The sequence below is a fragment of the Plectropomus leopardus genome, chromosome 9 (assembly GCF_026936395.1).
Source record: "Plectropomus leopardus strain MGB_pleo_1.0 chromosome 9, ASM2693639v1, whole genome shotgun sequence".
Lineage (NCBI taxonomy): Eukaryota > Metazoa > Chordata > Actinopteri > Perciformes > Serranidae > Plectropomus > Plectropomus leopardus.
The window spans coordinates 38,075,328-38,099,638 of record NC_142184.1 but is presented as its reverse complement, the minus strand read 5'-3'; the positions used below and the strand labels follow the sequence as shown (position 1 = coordinate 38,099,638).

Here is a 24,311-nt window from a genome sequence, read left to right as displayed (position 1 = left end):
TCATGAGACCAAGGGGAGGTGTATAACAAGACAAAGGAATAGGGCCTAGAATCTATCCTTGAGGTACACTGCAAGTAAGTCCTCTCTTACAGAAGGCCAGTATTACAAGAACCAGCAGCTTCAGCGCTTCACAACTCCGCAAGCAGTGAGGTAGTTAAAGGGCCTTTAAAGGAACATTTTCTCGTTTTGACTGTTAACATTGTGATTTAACTCACAGTTATTTATTAGCCCCTTTTCCACTGCCTGTTGTGGTCTTTACATTTTACATCTGAGGAACTCCAGAGCTCAACTTTCCCAATGCAAGTGGGGGACACGTCAAGAGACACTTTTTTACGAACCCAAAGCATTCAACAGAGAGTTGTTAATTAATTTTACTGAAATGCCACAGTTAACATCTGCAAACACGTTCTCCTTTTAAGCCACTAAAAAGTGTCAGCTTTGGACACTTTCCTGCTCAAGATGCCATGAGAGATAGATGTTCCTGAGGCCCCATCTAGTATACAGCAGGATGTAAGACACCTAAATGACCTCCTGGGGTCACTCAGGCATGCAAAGTAACAGTATTTCATTACCTCCACTCTCAGTACCTCAATTTCCCCCCTCCTGAGATGACAAAGGCAGGACATGTTGTAAAAATGTTGTGTTCATTATGCATTCTTGTGTTAAGACTAACATCTGACAGAATCGCTTGGACCAAGGTTGCGAGTTAAGTTTAACTTAATTCCCTAATCTTTCTCTTTGTAAGTAAGAGTTTGTCTATGTGCTTTGATGAATAAGAAGGACCAACTCCCATTCTTTTATCATTTAATTTGAATGAGTTAGGTTAAAGCATGTTTTATTCCCCTTTTGTGATGGAGTCATACTGCCATCTAGTGGCCTTAGTTATCAGTAATTTCGTAACCAACTTTATAGTTATATCTTATTTTGCATACATTGTATAATGTTAGAAGGTAATCCTATATCTAAGTAATTACCAAGTTCGTTGGGATAATTTTATGTTATGTGTGGTCATTTAACGGAATTGAGCAAAGGATCTTCAGAGTCATGTGTTACTATATAAATTTCTTTTAGGTCTCCTAACATGTATTTGAAGTTACTGTGATGAGACTATAGTGGTTTGATGAGATACGTGAATTTACACACAACGGGTTAGATCACATAATTCGTCATAAAGTACGGAGAAATAAATGTCTCCTAAATTACATTGGGTCTTTTAGAAACGAATGCTGGATGTGTGATTGCTTGGCGTGAAAGTTCGCTAACCCCGCCTTCCATTCGCACCCCAAATTTAGAGATAAAAACTGAGTGAGCTCTCAGCTCAGCGCTTCTAATTCCTTTTCGCTTCTTTCACTTCTTTCTACTCTCCCTGTCACTGCAGTGCTTTTTCCCACTTTCCTTTTTACCGCAGCACTTCTCGTGTATCTGCGCTTTTTATTTTCTTCAATTTTATAAGCAGAGCCGCAACAGCTCACCAGAGCTTTGCTAAACTTTAACTTCTGAAGCCATTTTCTTTTTTAAATCTCTTTGACGCTTTTCTTTATACCAGTTTTTGGTCAGTAAAGACCCTCTCACATTACTTTTTAAGTAAACTCAAATTAATAATTTAAAGTGACTTTGTCAGCCCAACGGGACTACTTTTGATTATTTCTGTGAGTTTTAATTGAGAAGGACACTCTGCGTTCACTGTATGACCGGTGCCAGAGCTTGGTCCACATTGCCGGCAGTAAGTCGGACTCGTTTCCAGTGAGGGTTAGACTTCGCCAGGGCTACCCTTTGTCACCGATTCTGTTCATAACTTTTATGGACAGAATTTCTAGGCGCAGCCAGGGTGTTGAGGGGGTCCGGTTTGGTGGCCTTAGGATTGGGTCCCTGCATTTTGCAAATGATGTAGTCCTATTGGCTTCATCAGGCCGTGAACTCCAGCTCTCACTGGATCGGTTCGCAGCCGAATGTGAAGGGGCCGGGATGAGAATCATGGTTCTCAGTCGGAAAAGGGTGTCCCCTCCAGATCGGGGATGAGATCCTGCCCCAAGTGGAGGAGTTTTAGTACCTCGGGGTCCTGTTCACGTGTGAGGGAAGGATGGAGCGAGAAATCGACAGGCGGATCGGTGCAGCGTCTGCAGTAATTCAGAACAAGATCACGGGTACAAGCGGCTGAAATGAGCTTCCTCCGTAGGATGGCTGGGCTCTCCCTTAGAGAAGCTCGGTCATCCGGGAGGAGCTCGGAGTAGAGCCGCTGCTCCTCCGCGTTGAGAAGAGCCAGATGAGGTGGCTTGGGCATCTAATTAGAATGCCTCCTGGACGGCTCCCTGGTGAAGTTTTCAGGGCCAGCCCACTGGTAGGAGGCCCCGGGGTAGACCCAGGACATGCTGGAGGGACTATTTCTCTCGGCTGGCCTAGGAACACCTCGGGATCCCCCGGGAAGAGCTGGACGAAGTGGCTGGGGAGAGGGAAGTCTGGGCTTCCCTGCTTAGGCTGCTGCCCCCGCAACCCGACTCCAGATAAGCGGAAGAAAATGGATGGATGGATGGACTCCTCGAACAGCTGTCAACTTTGCTACGGATCTAGAAGCAACACCTGCTGTACAAACTATCAGCATCCGTTGCCTGCCCTTAAAGACTTTTACCGGTTCGTCAAGGCAGACATAGAGGCCAGTTAAAGACTGCCGCACAGCGACTCCACCTGCCTGGCCGCTGCCACCTTTCAGCGGGTCACCTCATCTGGAAGACACGCAGCAGCTCTCCACTGGAGTGAAGTGACGACCTGGACCTCCCCGGAGAAGGATAATCAAGTCGGCAAAAGTAGGCAGAATAACATCTTCTAGTGATCAGAGTTGATGTCATATAGCTAACCTTTAATGCCAAATTTCGAAATTCTAATTTACCGTTCAGTGCGCATCCACGCTTTAGACGGTCACGTATTTCCACCCATTATCATCCATAATTAATCATTTAAATCACCTGAACATACATCACTTAGGTTCCCTTTCATTTGTTCACTGCCCTTTATATGTCATACTACTTCCTCTATTTACTCATCATTTTATTAGCCTAAATAAAATATTTCATTGATCGCCAAGTCATTGTCTGTGGATATTATTTCATGACGTGCCCCTTTTACTTTAACGAGTGCAAAATCCAAATGCTAACGTAGTTATTAATAACCACTACAGCGCTTTCTCTCTCTCCCCTGGCTCTCCACATGCTCTGCTGTTGTTGCTCCACTTTTTCTCTCTCTCACCCCTCTTTCTCCCTTTCCATCTTGACACAGTGCATTAAAACTCCTGCCAAAGTGCCATTTAAGTCAGAGCTCTAGGCTGGAATGTTGCGCCACTATTCTGCTGTCAGAATAATGGTCAGAATGATGGTACAGGTGTGACGTAGTGACAAAACGTTATGTGTATGACCCACAACCAGTAGATTTGAAAAGCAGCTAGTAGCAGCTCACAGCAAACTCAATGAACTGAACATTTCTGCAAACTGGGGAGACAATGAGGTCCAGGACCTCCTTTACTCTCCGTGCAGAGGATGAGATCAGTCACCATATAAGAAGGATGCTAAATACTGTGTTGTGCCATTGTTTTTGTTTAGACAGTGCTGCCTGATGCATATCATATATCAAACTAGAATTTGCCTGTCTTCTCTGGGAGACATGATGCCACTTTTATTTGTTTCCGTGTAAAAATTAAAAACCGGCGTCATGGTCTCCATTGTGGCAGTATAGCGGTATCTCTGTGGACTAGGGGCTATTGAAAGATTCAGATTTAGATATGCTCTCACTGCATCAAAAAAAGTAAAATCCTGGCAAGAAAACAGCTGTTAATGTCATACATTGAGACTTTTGGAGACGTTTTCCCTGACACTAGTAAAAGGAATAGACCCACTCTCTCTCTTAGTGTGATGTGTGTTTGTGTGTCTGTAATGACTCTGACTCAAAGGGGACGTCTACAAGGAAGAAACATGGACACATAAACCAAATTCTACGTTTAAGAAAATGAAAGAGCAAAGCCCAGACAGAGCAGTGTTGAGAGACTCTGCTTCTGCATAGTCTGCTGGGTTAGAGAGAGTGGTACAGGTGGAGGATTAGCCTTTCGTGGACTAGGTGCCATCAGGTGCCAGTGACTGGACAGGAGGAATTAGTTTGATGAAATGCTGAAATGCTCAAACAAAAAAATGACAGCCAGAAGCACAAAGCAATATTACATTTGTCCTAACAGTGTAAAACAAAAACAAAAAAATTGCCCTGCCAGGAAACGTTTATGCCTGTTTCTTTTTCATCACACCTCAGTGAATTGGGCCGTCCTCTTGAGACTAGATTCAAAGTCGGTGGCAAAATAATCGTTTAGAGAAAAATCAAGCTATCCTAGTAAAAACAATTATGTGTAAGCATATGAATCAATATGTATGTATGAATCTATAGCAGTGCTCTGTAATGCATATACTTTTTTGTTTGTGTCCAGCCATTGATGTAGCCGTCAATCACTGCTCTCTCACTTTAACCTCCGTGCTGCTGCTGGTGCTGAGCTCTACCTGTGAGCTGACGTGACCTGACGTGACATGAGGCTGTACTGCTCCTCCACTCACCACCACCTGAAGCCCCTGGCAGTAGCTAAAGTAGCAAAATTCCCTCACAGCTGTTCCAGCACAACTGAACATTTAAGGTGCAGTGGGACTTCAACCTTGTGAGAGAAGAAAGATAGTGATACAGCATGAGCCACAGTGTAAAGGTCCAGTTGCTGAACAGCATGCCATCACACTAAAAAACTTTGCAGAGGGGGTACTCTACTCTGACTGAGTTTGTAATAGGCTCTGATTGCATCACACTGAGGAAAAGTTAGATGTGTGTGTGTGTGTGTGTGTGTGTGTGTGTGTGACACGTCACCTATGATCCCAGGGAATAATGTTACTGAAGAATCTTAGTCCTAGATAAGCTTAAGGCTTTCATGCTGAAACCAGGGAAATAATTTCTGAAAATGTATACGGAAGCAGGATCACTCCCCCCTTTCTTTTTCTGCCACAATCTTTTTGATTTTGTTTTTTTTTAAAAAAATATGACAGTTAAGGACAGGACAGTTAGACAGAGACTAACAATTAGTCAGTTCAGACCAATTGTAAAGATTTAACAAAAGTGTCAGTAGCAATTGATATAAAGAGTAATACGAAACAGACAGCGCTAAGACAAGACAAATACTACAAATCTAATCAGAACCCAGACCAAGACAAAAACAAAAGTGTAGTAAAAAACAGAAAAATATGTATGTGTACAATGATAAAAGTAACATAACATATTGAAACATAATAAAATAGTAGTTGGTTGAACAGCCTATCACATCACAATTTAATGCCACTACACATAGTCAATCATTCTGGAATATTTAAGTCCAGCTCCCATACATGTTTTCAAAAAAGTCGCATATCATTTCAAATTTCCTCAGAGAGCCCTTCTTATGCACCTGATTTCTTTTCCAGAATGGCAAAATGAAGGACTTCCCTAATTCACAGAGTGTGTGAAGGAGGTATTGGAGTTGGGTTGACATCATTATAGATCTTAAATTTGTAAAATGTGTGCAGTGTAAAACAAAATTGTAAAAACTATATTCGATAGCCATCTGGCCTTGAGCATTTTCCACCTTGCATAGAGGAAATGTCCAATCAGTGAGTTACCTGTCAGCCGGTAGAACCTTGTGTACTTCTCTTGCTTTGTTTGTAAAAAGTCTGTGTGAACATGAACTGAACCAGAACTAAAATGCAACAATGTATCATTTTTTCCCCTGTGGACCAGAGACTGTATATAAAGATGGACAACATGACAGCTCCCCCAAAATGAGGTTATTTAATCTCGCTCACCCCCTGCAGTACAGCCCTGCCCCTCCATGTTAGTGAATGGTCATAGGCCATAGGTGCGTTGTCCATCTTTATTCACAGGCTATGGTGCGGACCAAATGAGTCAAACTACAGAAGTGAGGCCTGTTTCACACGGCACACATCAGCAATGTGTGAGCAACGCCAAATGTGTTGTTTTTTATTTCTGCGCCCGTGTTAACAAGTTAAAGCATGCACAACGCCCGCCTGAGCAGCGCTTGTCAGGCGGGTCTTAGCTGTGTGTCAGCCATGGCACATTCAGAGAAATGTTGGCTCACTGATTTTTTATGCATGCCACACACATCTGTCTGCAGAAATAGAAAGTGGAAATGGTGTTTTGATGATTATACTGACTCTAGACCACCTTTACTGCAGTTTAAAAGTATCTCTCTGTCACAGAGATGAGGAAATACAAAGACGTCTGTTTTACTCCAACTTTCCTGCTTCTCTTTCACAACAAAAGCCCTCTGACAACGTATCGGTGGACAGAGTCCCATCAGTGGCTGACAGAAGGCATTTTATTTTGAAACATTTGCACAACCATGTTGTCGGCGATATAGGAGCTTGCATGACTACCTAAATGAGTCATACATGTGAGAACACCAGCATCAAACGCACTGCAGTTCGGCGAGGCTGCCGTCACGCACCGCTGACACATGCTGTGTGAAACAGGCTTGAAAGAGTCTACAGCCATGCTACCTTGGGTATGTGAGCCTATGTGAACAAAGTAGGGTCCCCATAATGTAAGATGCATCAATTGGATTGAGTTTTTAAAAAGTGATTGTTATTATTTACTTCTGTATTTATTTATTTATTCATTAAGTTATTATCATTTTACTTGATCTGAAAATGTCAAGGTCAATTTCTGTTATTTGTTGTGGTTTGTTTGGTATGAGAGAAAAATAACAGTTAAATTACCTAAAATATAGACTATATGGATACTAACCTTATTGATGTTAGGATTAGGTAACAAAGTCACGACAGGTGATGTTAGTGTGAGAGAAACTAACATTGATGTAGGCCTTATCAAACCACATTAAACTGATTGTTATATAATATCCTTTGGATTAAAAAAACAAAAATATAGCCCTGCATTGTTGTCAGTCTTTGATTTTTGTGAATTATGTGTGTCTAAACTCATACTACCTAAACTATACACCAAATATCCAAGTCAGCTTAACTGACCATCTCTGATTTGTCTTTACTAACAATGTTCTTACACAGAAATAGATATACAGCTGAAAACCAGAACAACAAAGCTAAACAAGGTAAACATTTGACCACAATGTACTTATGTTACAGGCCTCAAGCACGTTACACACCAATGTTCTCATCCCAACTCGTCACATGGTTCCATTCTGTCAGTAACCTCCTACTGTGTCTGCTGTTTACACCTCGGGATGTTTTTACTGTGATGTCAACATATGCACATAGAGGGCTGAAGGAGCATGATGCTTATGTTTACACAACAGCATGGCAACCAAGGCGGACCATCACAATTGTTAGGATCAGGCGACAAAGTCGCGAACGGTTATGTTTAGGCAAAAGAGGCACATGGTAAGGTATTGAAAAAATCACATGAAGCGTCCTCTGGACTCCCACATGAAAGTCAGTTGTTTGAAGGACCCATCCACCTCCCTTCCCTCCCACCCAATAAGGAAACTTGTTCTCCTCATATTAAGGAGTTACTTGCAGCATTATTACCTGATGCTGACCATCTAAATTTGCTTCATTGACCTTATATTCTAAAATATCATCATATTTTCTTAGACAGTGCAGATTGGCAGATACAGACAGTCGGATTTCTTATAAACAAAAGGATGTCATCTGTGAACACCATTTTATGCATCAGGTAAATGCTCTGCCTATACCTGTGTTAACTTTTTCAAATTGAGATCTCGCTGTCATTTTTGCAATATTGAGACTCCTTCGGTGCATCCTAAAGATTTTTATAAAATACTTGAAAAGCCCCTTCTTCTGGACGGGAATATTTCACCTGAGATGTGGGGTGCCTTATTTTAGATACCTTACAGTTCATTTGTGCTTTTTCTAATAAAAAAATAAATAAAAATAAAAAATAAAAATAGTTGCCATTGTAAATAGGTGTACCTGTGTTTGCACCAGTATAATGCGTCTGCATCCCCTTGATCACTGTCAGTGTTGCTCTTGTCTGATAACTCAAACATATCTGTTAATAATATTTCATTCAGTCATTTTTCAATATACATCCACCACACCAGTAATAAATTGAGACTTTGATATGAGAAGTTAAACTTTCATTACATTGCATTTAAAAATTTTGGGGAAAAATCTCTTACTAGCACTTCATATAGCATAGCTACATTTGATCCTCCTTTTTATTGTCTGTGACTGACTTTTTTGTCTTCAGATGTCAACACAAGCCTTCTGTGGAGCTGAAGAAAGGTAAGTTTGTTTTCTACTCCAGTCTGCCCCTTATGCATTGCTGCATTGGTGGATGAATGAGTGATCTATTCCATGTCCAACAGCTCAATGCCTGTATGTTAATTATGTTCAATAAAGAGAGACAAAAATAATCTTGTAGTCTTTTTATTTCAAATAATAAACACTTTGATGTCAAAGGCAAATAAGATATGATGATTACATAAAATGTAAAATAATTCCTAATAATTCAGAGAATTACAAAAAATAAATAAAATAAAAAATACAGAGAAATGCATAATTAGCAGGATTCCATTTTTGTCAACCATTTGGCTCTATAAACCTGTACTGTACCCCCTATGTACCCAGTACTTACAAAATACTTAGGGGATAACTTCAATCATCTTTCCTCTGCAGTATCTCGTTAGTATCGGGTAATTACTTTGTAAGTTGTGTGCTGTGTTATAAAGCGCAACTAATTGTCGTTGCTTAGGCCTGTCAACATTGAAACAGATGAATCTCTGGTATTTAAAATGTTTCTTAAAATCCAGATTCATTTTGGGCTATGATCAGTTAAAGTAATAGATTCTATACTGCAAGATCCTGCCTTGATATAAAAATTAGACCAATTCTCCAAATATGACCCACATAAAGGTGAAGTCTGTTGTTCTTGGATTTATAGCTTCCCAGCTAGCAACCAACCCCAACTCCTCCAACATGTTTTTTTTTTTTCATGTATAAGACAATTAAAGTTCCCTAGCAACACCAAAACTCCAATTGCACATTATTACATATTTTAATATATTATTAAATTTTTTTAAAAAAGTATTTCCTCATCCCCTCATCCCTCTCTAAGATTGGAATAATTGACCTCTCTTTCAAATTTACAATACACCAGTCTGTGGACGTAATAACATGTCAAGGACACCAGAACTTTTAACACACCAAATAAGATGAACAGAATAAACATGTCTGACTCCCAAAAACCCAGCTGGATACAGAGTTATTATAAAACAATAGGTCGAGTTTACAGGTAATGCCACAACCACTGTTGTAATTTCGGTAGAGAGTAGTGACCTCTAACTTTTTGGAAAGAATGCACAAAGTGCCATCCAATCTACAGACCCATAAGTAAAAGCAGTCTTTTGGAGAAATTGCAGCAGAAAATGTGCATAGTTTCTGGAACAATTAGATCACAACACTTAGAGCACTGCAGGCAAGAGGAAATCTATGTATTTTGAATTTTAGCTTGAACTGTCCCTTTAATCCATTAAACCTGAGCAAATTGGTTTGATTTCTTTCAAAAACATGGAGAGAACTGAAATGACCAACTCAGCAAGAAATTAAAAAATATTTTGTGCCATATCTTGTTATGTTGCTTTAGTTAAGTCTCCTCGGACTCTGAACACCTTAATATCCTCATTCTACTCGACCTCTCTGCAGCCTTTGACACCATCAACCACCATATCCCTCCTGTTCCATCTTCAATCCTCCCTGAACATCTCTGGCTCCACCCTCACCTGGTTTAAATCTTATCTCACTAACAATTCATCAGAAACAATAACTGCACCTCCTCCATTGCCTCTCTGTCCCAAAGTGTCCCTCAAGGTTCGGTGCTTGGTCCCCTCCTCTTCATCCTTTACATGATGATATACCGATGATATTCAACTCTACATCCATCCATCCATCCATTTTCTTCTGCTTATCCGGGGTCAGGTCGCGGGGGCAGCAGCCTAAGCAGGGAAACCCAGACTTCCCTCTCCCCGGCCACTTCGTCCAGCTCTTCCCGGGGGACCCCGAGGCGTTCCCAGGCCAGCTGTGAGACGTAGTTTCTCCAGCGTGTCCTGGGTCTTCCCTGGGGCCTCCTACCGGTGGGATGTGCCCTGAACACCTCACCAGGGAGGCGTCCTGGAGGCATCCTAATTAGATGCCCGAGCCACCTCATCTGGCTCTTCTCGCGATCTTGTTCTTTCGGTCACTACCCAAAGCTCGTGACCATAGGTGAGGGTAGGAATGAAGATCGACCGGTAAATCGAGAGCTTTGCCTTTCCGCTCAGCTCCCTCTTCACCACGACAGACCGGTGCAGAGTCCACATTACTGCAGACGCTGCACCGATCCGTGTGTCGATCTCCCGTTCCATCCTTCCCCCACTCGTGAACAAGACCCCGAGGTACTTAAACTCCTCCACTTGGGGAAGGACTTCGTCCCCGATCCGGAGGGGGCACGTCACCCTATTCCGGCTGAGAACCATGGTTTCGGATTTGGAGGTGCTGATTCTCATCCCAGCCACTTCACACTCGGCTGTGAACCGATCCAGTGAGAGCTGAAGGTCACGGCCCGATGAAGCCAACAGGACCACATCATCTGCAAAGAGCAGGGACCCAATCCTGAGGTCACCAAACTGGACCCCCTCAACACCCTGACTGCGCCTAGAAATTCTGTCCATAAAAGTTATGAACAGAATCGGTGACAAAGGGCAGCCCTGGCAGAGTCCAACCCTCACCGGAAACGAGTTCAACTTACTGCCAACAATGCGGACCAAGCTCTGGCACCAGTCATACAGGGAACGGACAGCCTGTATCAGGGAGTCCGAAACCCCATATTCCCGGAGAATCCCCCACAGGACTCCCCGAGGGACACGGTCGATTGCCTTCTCCAAGTCCACAAAGCACATGTGGACTGGTTGGGCAAACTCCCACGCACCCTCAAGGATCCTGCCAAGGGTCCAGAGCTGGTCCACAGTTCCACGACCGGGGCGAAAACCGCATTGCTCCTCCTGAATCCGGGGTTCGACTATCCGGCGGACCCTCCTCTCTAGTACCCCCGAATAGACCTTACCAGGGAGGCTGAGGAGTGTGATCCCCCTGTAGTTGGAACACACCCTCCGGTCCCCCTTCTTAAAAAGAGGGACCACCACCCCAGTCTGCCAGTCCAAGGGCACTGCCCTGATGTCCATGCAATGTTGCAGAGTCGCGTCAGCCACGACAGCCCCACAACATCCAGGGCCTTGTGGAATTCCGGGCAGACCTCATCCACCCCCGGGGCCCTGCCACCGAGGAGCTTTTTGACCACCTCGGTAACCTCAGCCCCAGAGATAGAGGTGCCCACCCCCGAGTCCCCAGGCCCTGCTTCCCCAACGGAAGGCGTGTTGGTGGGATTGAGGAGGTCTTCGAAGTATTCCTTCCACCGATCCACAACGTCCCGAGTCGAGGTCAGCAGCGCCCCGTCGCCACCATACACAGTGTTGACGGAGCACCGCTTCCCCCTCCTGAGACGCCGGATGGTGGTCCAGAACCTCTTTGAGGCTGTCCAGAAGTCGTTTTCTATGGCCTCGCCGAACTCCTCCCACGCCCGGGTTTTCGCCTCGGCGACTGCCGCCGCCGCACTCCGCTTGGTCTGTCGGTACCTGTCTGCTGCCTCCGGAGTCCCACAGGCCAAGAAGGCCCAATAGGGCTCCTTCTTCAGCTTAACGGCACCCCTTACCACCGGTGTCCACCAGCGGGTTCGGGTGTTGCCGCCCCGACAGGCACCAACCACCTTACGGCCACAGCACCGGTCGGCCACCTCAGCAATGGAGGCACGGAACACGGCCCACTCAGACTCAATGTCCCCGGCCTCCCCCGGGACATGGTCGAAGCTCTCCCGGAGGTGGGAGTTGAAGCTCCTTCTGCCGGAAAACCTTTACTTCAGAGGAAGGCATCATTACGGTCTTAAAGGTTTTGTCACCAGATTTGAAGTCAATCGTATATACAATGTGTAGGAGAATCCCATAAAAGAAGAAAATATGTAATTTCCATGACATTTCATGTTGCCAGTAAGGTGCGCTAAAAGTAATGGTAATGGTTGTCATGTAGATGTGTTCAGGGCAACACAGTCATCAAACATATGAAGTTTGGTGAAGACTGGACCATGTCCCTCAGAGTTATAAAGTACTTCCCGGTTAATGGTGAGACATGGAAATGATTGGCCCAGTGACAACCACACGATGTGACGAAAACTCACAAATGTAATAACTTTTGATGTCCCACGCCTTTTGAGAGGATTTTTTAATTTCTAAGTCAATCAGATGAAATCTGTAGGAGACGATCGAAAATTTGCAAGCCCTGAAAATTGCCAAAAATACAGCAAAATTGCACATTCAATTCAAAATGGCTGACTTCCTGTGGGTTTAAGGTATGGGTCCAAGAGGCTTTTTTGTAGGTCTTGGGCTGTTACACATACCTCCCAAGTTTTGTAGCTGATGAAATGTACTGCAGGGGCTGCTTCACTGAAATCTGTAGGGGGTGCTACAAAGCCATTTTGGCACATCAGTGCAAAAAAAATCATATCAAATATTACATTTTAGGACTTCTGATGTGTGCTAAGTTTGGTGAGTCTTGGTGCATGCCTTGCCTCTCAAAAAGTGCCTCAAGTTATGTGTAACTTTGACAATAGCGTTTGATGAAAACTCAAAAGTGTAATTTCTTTGATCATGAAGGTCTTTACAGTATTCATATTGGATATGAAATCAGTTAAGATAACCTGCTACAGGGGGAAAAAAAAGAGTAAAAAAAGTAACTTCCTGCTACCAATAGGTGGCACTATGAGTAAGATTCAAAAATGCACTGCAGATGTCTTCAGACGTGAAATCTTTTCCATCTGGGGCGGAATTACAACAAAAAAAAAAAAATCAAAATCAAAATTCTCCACCCGACTTCGGTAACGTCTTTCAACGAAAACTCTCAATATTCATTTTCAAGCATCATCAACGTCTTCAAGATTTTTTGAGACCATTTTGAGATCAATCGAGTCAACCTGCTAGGAGCTGGACATCTTACTGTTAACCTTTGCCTTTCTTGTGCCAATAGGTGGCGCTAATATGGCCCAAACTTCAAATGTTTGATAGGAGTCCCGCCCTGAACACATATATATGACAATTCTAAACGATAATGAGAGTGCCAGCTATTGGTACAAGAAAGGCACTGAAATGGAAGATTGCATCACACAGTCTTTTTTCTCTCAAATGAATTGCCTTTCTGAGGGCTTTAACATATTCAAAAAGTCATGAAACTTTGCAGACTTATCAGGTCTGGTGAAAAATTTGATATTTTATGGGCTCGTGCATGGGTGGGAGGAAATGTATCAGTTGCGCCCCCCACTGATTTTCAATGAAGCAGTCCCCACAGCATGTTTTACCTAGAGCTGTGAAAGTTTGGAGGCCTGTGCAACACCCTAGTACCTACAAAAAAGTCCCTGGGGCCATACCATAAAAACCAACAGGAAGTCAGCCATTTTGATTTGAAGTTGTAATTTTGGTGTATTTTTGGCCATTTTCAGGGGTCGTAATCTTGTAACTTGTGTTTGAGCTTTCATCAGATTGACTTCAAATGTAATGGCTACCTTCATCAGACCTTTAACAGCAAAAGTTGTTCAAATCATGAGTTTTCATCACACTGTGGGATCTGTATGAGGCATCTAATTTGCATGTTCTGCCACGAACAGGAAGTAAACAGGAAGTGGTATGTAACTCTGCTGTAAATTGTCCAATATGAACCAAATAGAAGTCCCTCCCTGAACACATCTATATGACAATTTTAAGCAATAATGACAGCGCTACCTATTGGCACAAGAAAGGCAAAGTTTTACAGTAAGATGCCCAGCTCCCAGCAGGTTGACTCGATTGAGCTCAAAATGGTCTCTTTAAGACGTTGATGATGCTTGAAAATGAATATTCAGAAGTTTTGTTGAAAGGAGTTACTGAATTAGAGTGGACAAGTTCGATGTTTCGACATGACAACAACATTTACAACATTTCACAGATTTGATCAGAGTCCAGGCCTGAAGACATCTGCTTCAGGCCCACTTTTGGTGCAATTTTGAATCTTAGTCATAGCGCCACCTGGTAGCAGGAAGTTACTTTTTTTACTCTTTGATTTTTCCTCCTAACTTAATTGACCTCATATCCAATTAGAATACTGTAAAGACCTTCATGATGCACAGAAATGACACTTTTGAGGTTTCATCAAGCGCTGTTGCCAAATTTACACATTATCGCCATAAAACTGGAAACACTTTTTGAGAGGCAAGGCATGCACCAAAACTCACCAAACTTAGCACACACATCAGAAGTCCAAAAATGCAGCCCCTGCAGTACATTTCACCTAGAGATACAAAGCTTGGAGGGCATGTGTAATAGCCCAAGACCTACGAAAAAGCCTCTTAGACCCATACCCTAAACCCAACAGAAGGTCGGACATTTTTAATTGAATGTGCAATTTTGGAATATTTTTTGCCATTTTCAGGGCTTGCAATTTTTCGATCTTCTACAGATTTCATCCGATTGACTTAGAAATTTAAAAATACTCTCAGAAGGCCTGAGACATCAAAAGTTAATACATTTGTCAGTTTTCGTCACATTGTGTTGCTCTTGCTAGGCCAATCATTTCCATGTCTCACCATTAACCAGGAAGTAGTTTATAACTCTGAGGAACATGGTCCAATCTTCACCAAACTTCATATGTTTGATGACCGTCTTGCCCTGACCCCATCTACATGACAACCATTACTTTTAGCGCCTCCTACTGGCAACATGAAATGTCATGGAAATTACATGTTTTCTTCTTTGATGGAATGCTCCTACAGATTGTATACGATTGACTTCAAATCTGTTGAAAAAAAAACCTTTAAGACCTTAGTGTTGCCTCTCTCTGTAGTTTAGGTTTTCCATTAATGCTGTTGCCATGGAGACCTAGTGGTGGTCGCCAAAAAGGAAGTTGTTGTAACTTCACTTTACATCGACCAATTGACCCCAGATTTCACAGTTGTGGTCAGGCTGCAGCTCTTATCACATCAACATGTCCTTTAATATGATATTCACTGAGCCACCTACTGTCAACATGAAGGACGCCTCGTACCACAACTATCCTTTGATTTCCATTAAGTTTACAATTTTTCTTCCCTCTGCTCGTTGATCCACTCCGACTGCCACAATATACAGCTGGAAATGCTGTTTGAAAGTCCTCCAATTTGCATCCACGTTTCCAGTCAGTTTCAACGGACCTGGCGGTTTTACTGCATCCATCTTGTTGTGTTGCTCCTCTTTCTTCACCCCACTCCTGGTACCATGTTAAGTTCTTGTTTATACATTAATAAACATAATTTAGAACTTTATGCTAGCTTCAGCTAGCTGTTTATTCCTCAGCTCCCGCTGGATAACTCTCACGTAACTTCCACACTTCCTGTTACAACATTTACTTTATATGTGGCCTCCTGATGACATACTGCCACCTACTGGCGACACCTTTGTTAGCACTTATCATTACAGGAACCACCCTGAGTGCCTAGCCTCCACCGCTAGCCAGCAACCACTGCACTGTAAGGGAGACGAAAGGAAATGTTACTAAAGAAACGGTTAAAACTGTATTAAACCAGTTGGTTCAAGCTAAAAAGGCAAATTTTAATAGCACTTACAAAACTACCTAAAACAAACACTCATCTCAACAGAGCAAACAGAACAAAACAAAACAGCCCAAAACAAAACAGCAGCTGATTGTGTCTGAGCAGGTACTACAATTACCCTGATGTCCTTCAGTCAGTCTGGAACAATTCACCACTACAAAAGAGGCAAACACGATGTTAACACATTTTGTGTGGTTTGCAGAAGTTAAACATTGTTGAAAAAGTTAACAAACCTCAAATCCATTTTAATGGACACCACGACGACCAGGCCATCAGTGCACAACAGACAGTAAACTATTAAACACAAACGCAATGTATGCACACAATGCTTCTGTTAAAATAAAAGCCACTACTCAAGATAAAAGTCTAAAATGACCTCCAGGCCACATTACCCACCTCAGAGACATGACAAGTAGGCTACCAATTTCGGGGGGTTGGGAAAGGGGAGGAGCTGACCTACTTTTCAAGAGGCTGCAGTCTGCAGCCTCTAACTCAGATTCTCTCTGCTACACATATATAGTTTACTCAGTAAAAAACTTGGTCTAGACCTATTCTAAATGAAAAGTGACCTTAGATGACTTTATAGCCATGCTGCTCACGGTCGCCGGCCCAGAAGCAATAGAGGTCTTCAACACGTTTGTGTTTGCTCAACCTGACGACAAAGACAAGTTTGACGAGGTCGTGAAGAAATTTGATGAGCACTGCCTGTCAAAGAAAAATGAAACGTACGAGAGGTACGTCTTGCGCTCACGCTTACAGCACCAGGGTGAGTCATTTGATAATTTTCTCACCGACCTTAAGATTAAAGCACAGTCCTGTAATTTTGGCGATCTCAGAGACTCTATGATTAGAGATCAGATTGTTTTTGGGACTAATGAGAAAAAGCTCTGGGAGAAACTATTGAGGGAGACAGACCTCACGTTGGACAGCGCTATAAAAATATGCCACGCCAGTGAGCTTGCACGGCAACAGGTACTGACTTTCAGAGAGCCTGCGCAAGGAGCAGTATACCAAGAAAACGAACCAGTGAACGCCGTGACAGTGAAAGGAAAACAACGGAGCAAAAGTAAAAGCAATGACAATTGGAACAAAACCAGTGATAGAGAGATGTTCAGCTGCAAAAGATGCGGTGAGAAACACAGACCTAGACAATGTCCTGCCTATGGAAAAATGTGTGCAAAATGCAAGGGACAAAATCATTTTGCCAGAATGTGTCTCTCAAAGAAGAAGGGACAGGGCGTGCACACAGTGCAGGAAGACACAGATGACAGTGATGATTTGAGTGAAACATTTTTCATAAAGATGGTGTCACATGATGAAGATGTTAACACACCGTCATCAAGAGCAGATGATACAGTCCAGACTGTTAATTCAGTAACTGGAGATAAATGGATTGCTCCACTGTTAGTTAATGGGACTATTGTAACATTTAAGATTGACACAGGGGCCAAAGCTAATTTGATCAGTGAGGAAGATTTCAGGGCACTGACAGAGAAGCCTAGAAAATTCACAGAAAAAGTCACACCCCTGAAGGCTTATAATAATCAGCCAATACAAACAAAAGGTGGATGCAGACTGAAGGTGACAGCTAAAGGCAGACAGCATAACCTGTTCACCATTGTGCCTAATGGACATGAGTCACTCTTAGGAGACAAGGCATCTGAGGACCTAGGTCTAGTAAAGAGGATTTATCAGATAAATACAGACAACATGAAAATAGTCAAACAAGACAAAAGGCTGGAACACCAACAGTGCCAGGGAGCCACAGACATCGTGGAAAAGTTTCCTTCTGTTTTCAAAGGACATGGGACATTACCTTACACTTACAAAATTCAGCTCAAGGACGATGCCAAGCCTGTAGTGCATGCCCCAAGGAGAGTGCCAGCACCACTGAGAGCTGGCTTGAAAAAAGAGCTGCAAAGGATGATTCAAATGGGTGTCATTGAGAGAGTGGAAGAACCCACAGACTGGGTGAACTCCATCACATGTGTCAAGAAGAAGACTACAGGTGCCATAAGAGTCTGCCTTGATCCCAAAGATCTAAATGAAAACATTAAAAGAGAGCATTATCAGATCCCAAAACGAGAAGAGATAATGAGTGAAATGGCAGGTGCTAAGTTTTTTAGCAAATTAGATGCTTCACATGGGTTCTGGCAGCTGAGGCTGGACCCAGAAAGCAGCAAATACACCACCTTTAACACGCCATTTGGACGTTACTGTTTCCTGAGGCTCCCATTTGGCATCAAATCAGCACCAGAGATCTTCCACAGAGCAATGGAGTCCGTAATTGAGGGTCTGGAAGGCACCAGAGTCTATATAGATGACTTGGTTGTTTGGGGAACAACACAACAGCAGCATGACGAGAGACTGGAGAAACTCTTACAGAGCATAAAAAAAAGTGGACTAAAACTAAACAGGGACAAGTGTCTCTTCAGTGTCACAGAGATGACCTTCTTGGGAGACAAGGTCACAAGTGAAGGGGTGGAACCTGACCAGTCAAAAGTGCAAGCCATATTGCACATGCCTGCCCCCACTGACAAAAAGGGTGTCTTGCGAGCCATGGGAATGATCAACTTCCTGGGCAAGTTCATCCCTAATCTTACTGCCAAGACAGCATGCCTCAGAGAGCTGCTACAGCACAACACAGTGTTTGAGTGGACAGCATGACATGAGAAAGAGTGGAAAAAATAAAGGAAACTGTAACCACTGAGCTAGTCCTCACATTCTTTGATCCATCAAAACCAACAAAAATCTCCACTGATGCCTCGAAAGATGGCTTGGGAGCCGTACTGCTCCAGATGCATGAAGATAAATGGCAGCCTGTGGCATATGCGTCTCGATCAATGACAGAGACTGAGCAACGCTATGCTCAAATTGAAAAAGAGACTTTGGGCTTAGTGTTTGGGTGTGGAAAGTTTCACAGTTATGTGTACGGACTGCCAACCTTTACAGCAGAGACTGACCACAAACCGCTTATCTCAATCAGAAAAAAGAACCTTAATGACATGTCACCCAGAATCCAGCGCATGATGATGGCGTTGCAGCGTTATGACTTTGACCTCATTTACACACCAGGAAAACACATTATACTGGCAGACACTTTGTCACGAGTACCAGCACCAAGCAGTGACGTGCTGGTCAGCCCTGTGTCTGATGATGCTGAAACACATGTAAACATGGTGACTGTTTCTCTCTCAACATCAGATGTCATGCTGCAGCAAATTGTGCAGGAGACAGCAAAAGATCTGCTGCTGCAAAAGGTGACCCACCATATCCAAAATGGATGGTCAAGAGGAGAATGCCCAGGGTTCTACCCTGTGCGCGCAGATTTGTGTACAGCTAATGGACTGCTGCTGAGACAAAACAGAATTGTCATCCCACAATCCATGCGCCAAGACATGCTTCAGCGCATCCATGAGGGACATCTGGGAGTGGAGAAATGTAAAAGGAGAGCAAGAGAAACGGTTTATTGGCCAGGCATCAACAAAGACATAGAGGAAATGATACAGAAATGTGAAACATGCCTCAAGCTTCACTACAAACAAACAAAGGAGCCAATGCTTGTTGCAGAGCTACCCACTGCACCATGGCAAAAAGTAGGCACTGACTTATTTCATCTGCATGGCAAGGATTATCTTCTGGTGATTGACTATTATTCTAACTATCCAGAAGTTGCACAGCTTTCCAGTACATCAGCACAGTCTGTCATCACACACATGAAAGGGTTTTTCTCCAGACATGGAATTCCACAGTGTGTAGTCAGTGACAACGGTCCACAGTATGACTGTAGTGAATTTCATGAGTTTGCAAAGCAATATGGATTTAAACATGTCACCTCCAGTCCCTTGTATCCACAGGCAAATGGACAGGCAGAAAAGGGGGTCCAGATTGTAAAGAGACTGTTAAAAAAGGCAAGAGAGGGTAAAGCTGACCCTTACTTGGCTTTACTGAGCTACACCTCTGGAGTGTGGAGCATCCCCTGCTGAGCTGCTCATGTGTCGTAAGCTGCGCACCACACTTCCATGCATTCAAACAAACAATGACAACAAATCCAACGACGAGCTGACTGACAAAAGGATGAGACTTAAGCACAGACAAAAGATGAACTACGACAAAACGGCAAGGGATCTGGAACATCTGCAGGAAAAGGATGCTGTGAGGATTGAAGGCCCTGAGATGTGGGACAGAAAAGCAACAGTCCTCAGTGAAGTAGGACCCAGGTCATTTGTTGTTAGAACGGAGAATGGACAAATGTTAAGAAGAAACAGGAGGAGTCTGTTAAAGACTCAGGACATTGAGAGTCAGACAGAGGAGACAGGGTCTGAACAAGAAGGTGTTACACCAGCTATGCACCACAATGAGCCTCCTTCACCTCCCCCAGTGACTGTCACACTCAGAAGGTCTACCAGACGGAGGAAGCCTCCTGAGAGGCTCATAGAACAAGGATGAATTGTTCAACTGATAAACTGTGGAAGAAAGATGTTGATATTGCAGCACTGTTTAAAAAAAAAAAGAGTTAATACTTGTGCTGAATTTGATATGTTGTGAGTTATTGATGTGTTATTGACTGCTGCAGCTGTGTAAAGTGTGAAAAGTGTGTAAAGAGCTATTCAGTATTGCAGTGTTCGAGGCTCATTTGGTCTGACCAGGGAGATTTATGTAATTTTGAAATACATAGAAAAGCTAGAAGCAAGAATATATTTTATTTTGCACTGTGTTCATATGTTTGGCTACAGAGAAAAGCTTAGTGCTGAGAAGTGTAGTTTGTTGTGTTATTTGTGACATGTGAATGTTCAGACTGTTGAGATTTACAGAATAACAGTACAGTACTTAAAGAGTTGTGATTGATGTTATTCTCACCTGTTTGGAAGGGGGATGTAATGATAAGTGCTAACAAAGGTGTCACCAGTAGGTGGCAGTATGTCATCAGGAGGCCACATATAAAGTAAATGTTGTAACAGGAAGTGTGGAAGTTACGTGAGAGTTATCCAGCGGGAGCTGAGGAATAAACTCAAGCTAGCATAAAGTTCTAAATTATGTTTATTAATGTATAAACAAGAACTTTACAGTTCAGGTGGAAGATGGCAGACAAGATGGCAGACTAGAACTTCAGCTCCTCTCCCTACAAATTGTTTGATGCAAACTTGCTCACTTTCAGGTTTTGGACTCTCTTCCTAACTTTTATCATTCGAAAGCCTAATACTTGTTCTTTCTGCTATGTCGAGACAAAGTCGGCACAATAGTAAATCTAAAGACACTTTTAAAAAACTGGTGTGTGAGGATGAAGAGGAGGAATCTGAGAGCCTCCTCACAATGGCCTCTCTTGAAGCTGTTCTTACAAAACACTTCAACAAAGCTGAGAAGAATGCCAACGAAAGATTTGACTGCATAGAGACTCAGCTTGATAACATGCAAACGACTCTGAACAAACACACCGAGGAGACTGATAAACAACGCATTATCTCTGCCAAACTTCAGGAGCGCATTAAGAAAGTGGAGACTACTGCTTCAACACATGGCGACTCTTTGGACCAGATCCAGTCCAAACTGGCAGATTTGGAGGACAGAAGCAGAAGGGACAACCTACGGCTGATGTTCTTAAAAGAAGGAGCAGAAAAGGGCAACGCGTTAGCTTACCTGAGTGCTAACATCCCGAAATGGTTCGCGAAACTCGCTGCTAATCCTCCGGAGCTAATGCGGGCTCACCGCGTCGGTTCACCGCGCCAATCTCCCTCAGCTCCTAGAGTTATGATCATGAAATGTCCCCGATACACAGACAGAGACCGCATCCTCAAAGAAGCCAGGGGAAATCCAATTGAAGTCGACGGGCACACCATCCGATTCACTGCGGACTACAGCGACCATACTTCGAAGCTGAGGCGCCCCTGCTTCCCGATCATGCATCGGGCCCGACAGCTGGGATACCAGGCGTTTTTGCTCTACCCGGCGGTCATCAAACTCATCCGCGGATCGGAACAACATCTATTCCGTGATCCATCTGAGGCGGAGAAGTTTCTTGGTCCAGAGTAGGACAGTCCCGCTGACTGACTGGGGTAAGGCTCATGTTTTGAGCTCTTGTCTACTCCACTGTACCGAGCTGTCAAAGTCCTCACACGCTGGTTTGTTTACTTCCTGGTGGACGCGTCAGAGCTGATGGGACGTCACTCAGGAGGCGTGCCTGTCATTCTGACTTTCTACAGTTGTTTTATCGGCAACTTTGTCACGAAAGGCCTGCCAGTTTTCTTTTTTCTCTCTCTCTTTTTCTGTGTGCATTCTACTTATATTTTTTATTATTGTGCTGACATTAACATTTATCCGCTTTGTTAAGCGGCAATCTTAATCTGGCAGGTTACTATTATTTCCATTGTCCACTTACAGTACGGATGGTTCTCTAATGAATAGTAGCTTTTTGGCTATGCTTTTTCTTTTTTCTCTTTTCTTTCTTTTTTTTTTTCATTACTATTATGAGCTATGTTTGCTTGATTTTGGTATAACCCTATTTGAGTCTTATTAATAGTTGGGGCTTGTAGCCTAATGTTTTCTTTTGCATCAATTTTCTGTTTTTTCACTAGTATGAACCCAATTTTTCTTTTTTTTCTGTCTTTATTCTGCAATGGGTACTCATATAATAGGTTATCCTTTTTTTTATGGAGAGGAAGCGGTTACTAGACTATCCCTCACTGTCACTTCGATTTTGGGGAGTGGTTGCGGGTGGGCTCTGGATGGACTTTTTTTCCATCTGTCTCTTTTTTTTGAGGGTGGGTTGTGGGAGCCTGTTTGGTTTGAGACTCGTTTACCTGGGTTTCATAAGGGAAAGAAGGCAGGCTGGGTGGGTGGGTAAGGGTGTTTCAGGATTGTGGGATAATGGTTGGGTGGGACAGGACCCAAGGGATGGAACTTTAGATTTACTGTTTTTCACTCGTGGTGGCTGTTTCTGGTTCACTTTTCTGATACTATTTTTCTGCTCAGATACCCATGACTAGTGTTTCTCTCTTGTCTTGGAACGGGCGGGGATTTAACATTCCTCATAAACGTACAAGCACTCTGGATTTTTTGCGGAGGATGAAAATAGACGTGGCTCTTCTTCAGGAAACTCATCTACTGGAAAGAGACGTCTCCAGACTCCAGGATAAATTCTATCATGTTATTGCTTCCTCCTCAAATTTGAAAAAAAACAGAGGAGTAGCGATTATTGCTAAACGTAGCTTTCAGTTTACGATTTTAGGTTCTGGGAAGGATTCTGAGGGCAGAGTAGTCTTTATTAAAACTCTAGTAAATGACAAAAAACTAGCTTTTGTGTCTGTTTATGCTCCTAACTCCTTCGATAGGATTTTCTTTGATTACCTGACTAAACTTATGCTGGATTTATCTTATTTTGGTCTAATAATAGGAGGCGACTTTAATGCAGTTTGGTTACACTCATTAGATAGAACTGGTGTAGCGGAGGGGGCAAACCAACGTCTTGCTTCCTCTGCATTAAGGAAATGGGCTTCAGACTGTGCGGTAGTAGATGTCTGGCGGACAGCTAACCCCTCTCTAAGGGAGTTTTCTTGTTTTTCGTCACGTCATAGAACTTTTTCCCGTATAGATTTCATTTTCATTTCTAAACATTTATTGGAAATAGCCTCTGATTTTGCTCTTCTCCCTATGTCTCTTTCTGACCATAGGGCTGTATCTGGCAAACTGGCAATCCCTTCGGGCCCCAAACAAGCGGCCCGTTGGCGGTTTAATTCCACTCTACTGCAGAATGAATCTTTCCTAAGGGAAATGAAAGAACAACTGGACCAATTTTTAGCAATAAATAGACCTTCTGTTGATGATTCCAGGGTACTCTGGTCAGCTGTAAAAGGGTTCATAAGAGACAAAACAATTGGATTTGCCTCTAATCTAAACAAAACAAGATGGAAGCATATTGTAGATTTAGAGAATAGAATTGCTACTTTAGAGAGTTCTTTGTCTCTGAATGCTACCTCTGACCTTATTCTCGAATGAGACTTGTTAATCAAAGACCTTAATCAACTACTCAGGAACAAATCCGATTTTCTTATTCATAGGACTAGGCAACTTGATTACCTGTACAGTGCCCAACCAAGTCATCTACTGGCTTTGAAACTTAAATCCAACGAACAATTGGCTAACATATCATCTGCTAAATCTTCCACAGGTAAATTGTGCTTTGCTCCAATCGAGATAAATGATATTTTCTGCTCATTTTACTCCAATTTATACTCTTCTGAGTTTATTTATAATGAGCATGCATGCAAAAGCTTTTTGAACCCCCTTCAACTTCCAAAGCTTCTGTATGAATCCGCCCTCGAACTTGATGCTCCAATAACCCTGACTGAATTGCATAAAGCCCTAGTGAGCATGAGTAAGAATAAATCCCCAGGGCTTGATGGTATACCCCCAGAGTTTTATTTGACCTTCTGGCCTCAATTGGGTCCTCTTTTACTGGAGATGATTCATTCTACAATTAATAATGGTTCTTTCTTTAAGAATACTAATATTGCTATTATTTCTCTACTTTTAAAAAGGGGTAAGGATCCTTCTGAGTGTTCGAGTTACCGTCCTATTTCAATTCTAAACGCTGATATTAAGCTATTTGCCAAAGT

The 24,311-nt window shown here is 42.8% G+C and overlaps 1 protein-coding gene across 2 annotated transcripts in view; it reads left to right on the top strand.

The window, feature by feature from the left end:
* Positions 1 to 6,953, top strand: part of LOC121947533 (immunoglobulin superfamily member 21-like) — a 70,039-nt gene extending 63,086 nt beyond the window's left edge. For both annotated transcript variants that reach the window (XM_088082705.1, XM_088082704.1), the window contains exon 10: positions 4,460 to 6,953. In XM_088082705.1, coding sequence (XP_087938831.1) covers positions 4,460 to 4,545 — 86 coding nt within the window. In that variant the 3' untranslated portion in view covers positions 4,546 to 6,953. The remainder of the gene's footprint in view (positions 1 to 4,459) is intronic.
* The last annotated feature ends 17,358 nt before the right edge of the window (positions 6,954 to 24,311 follow it).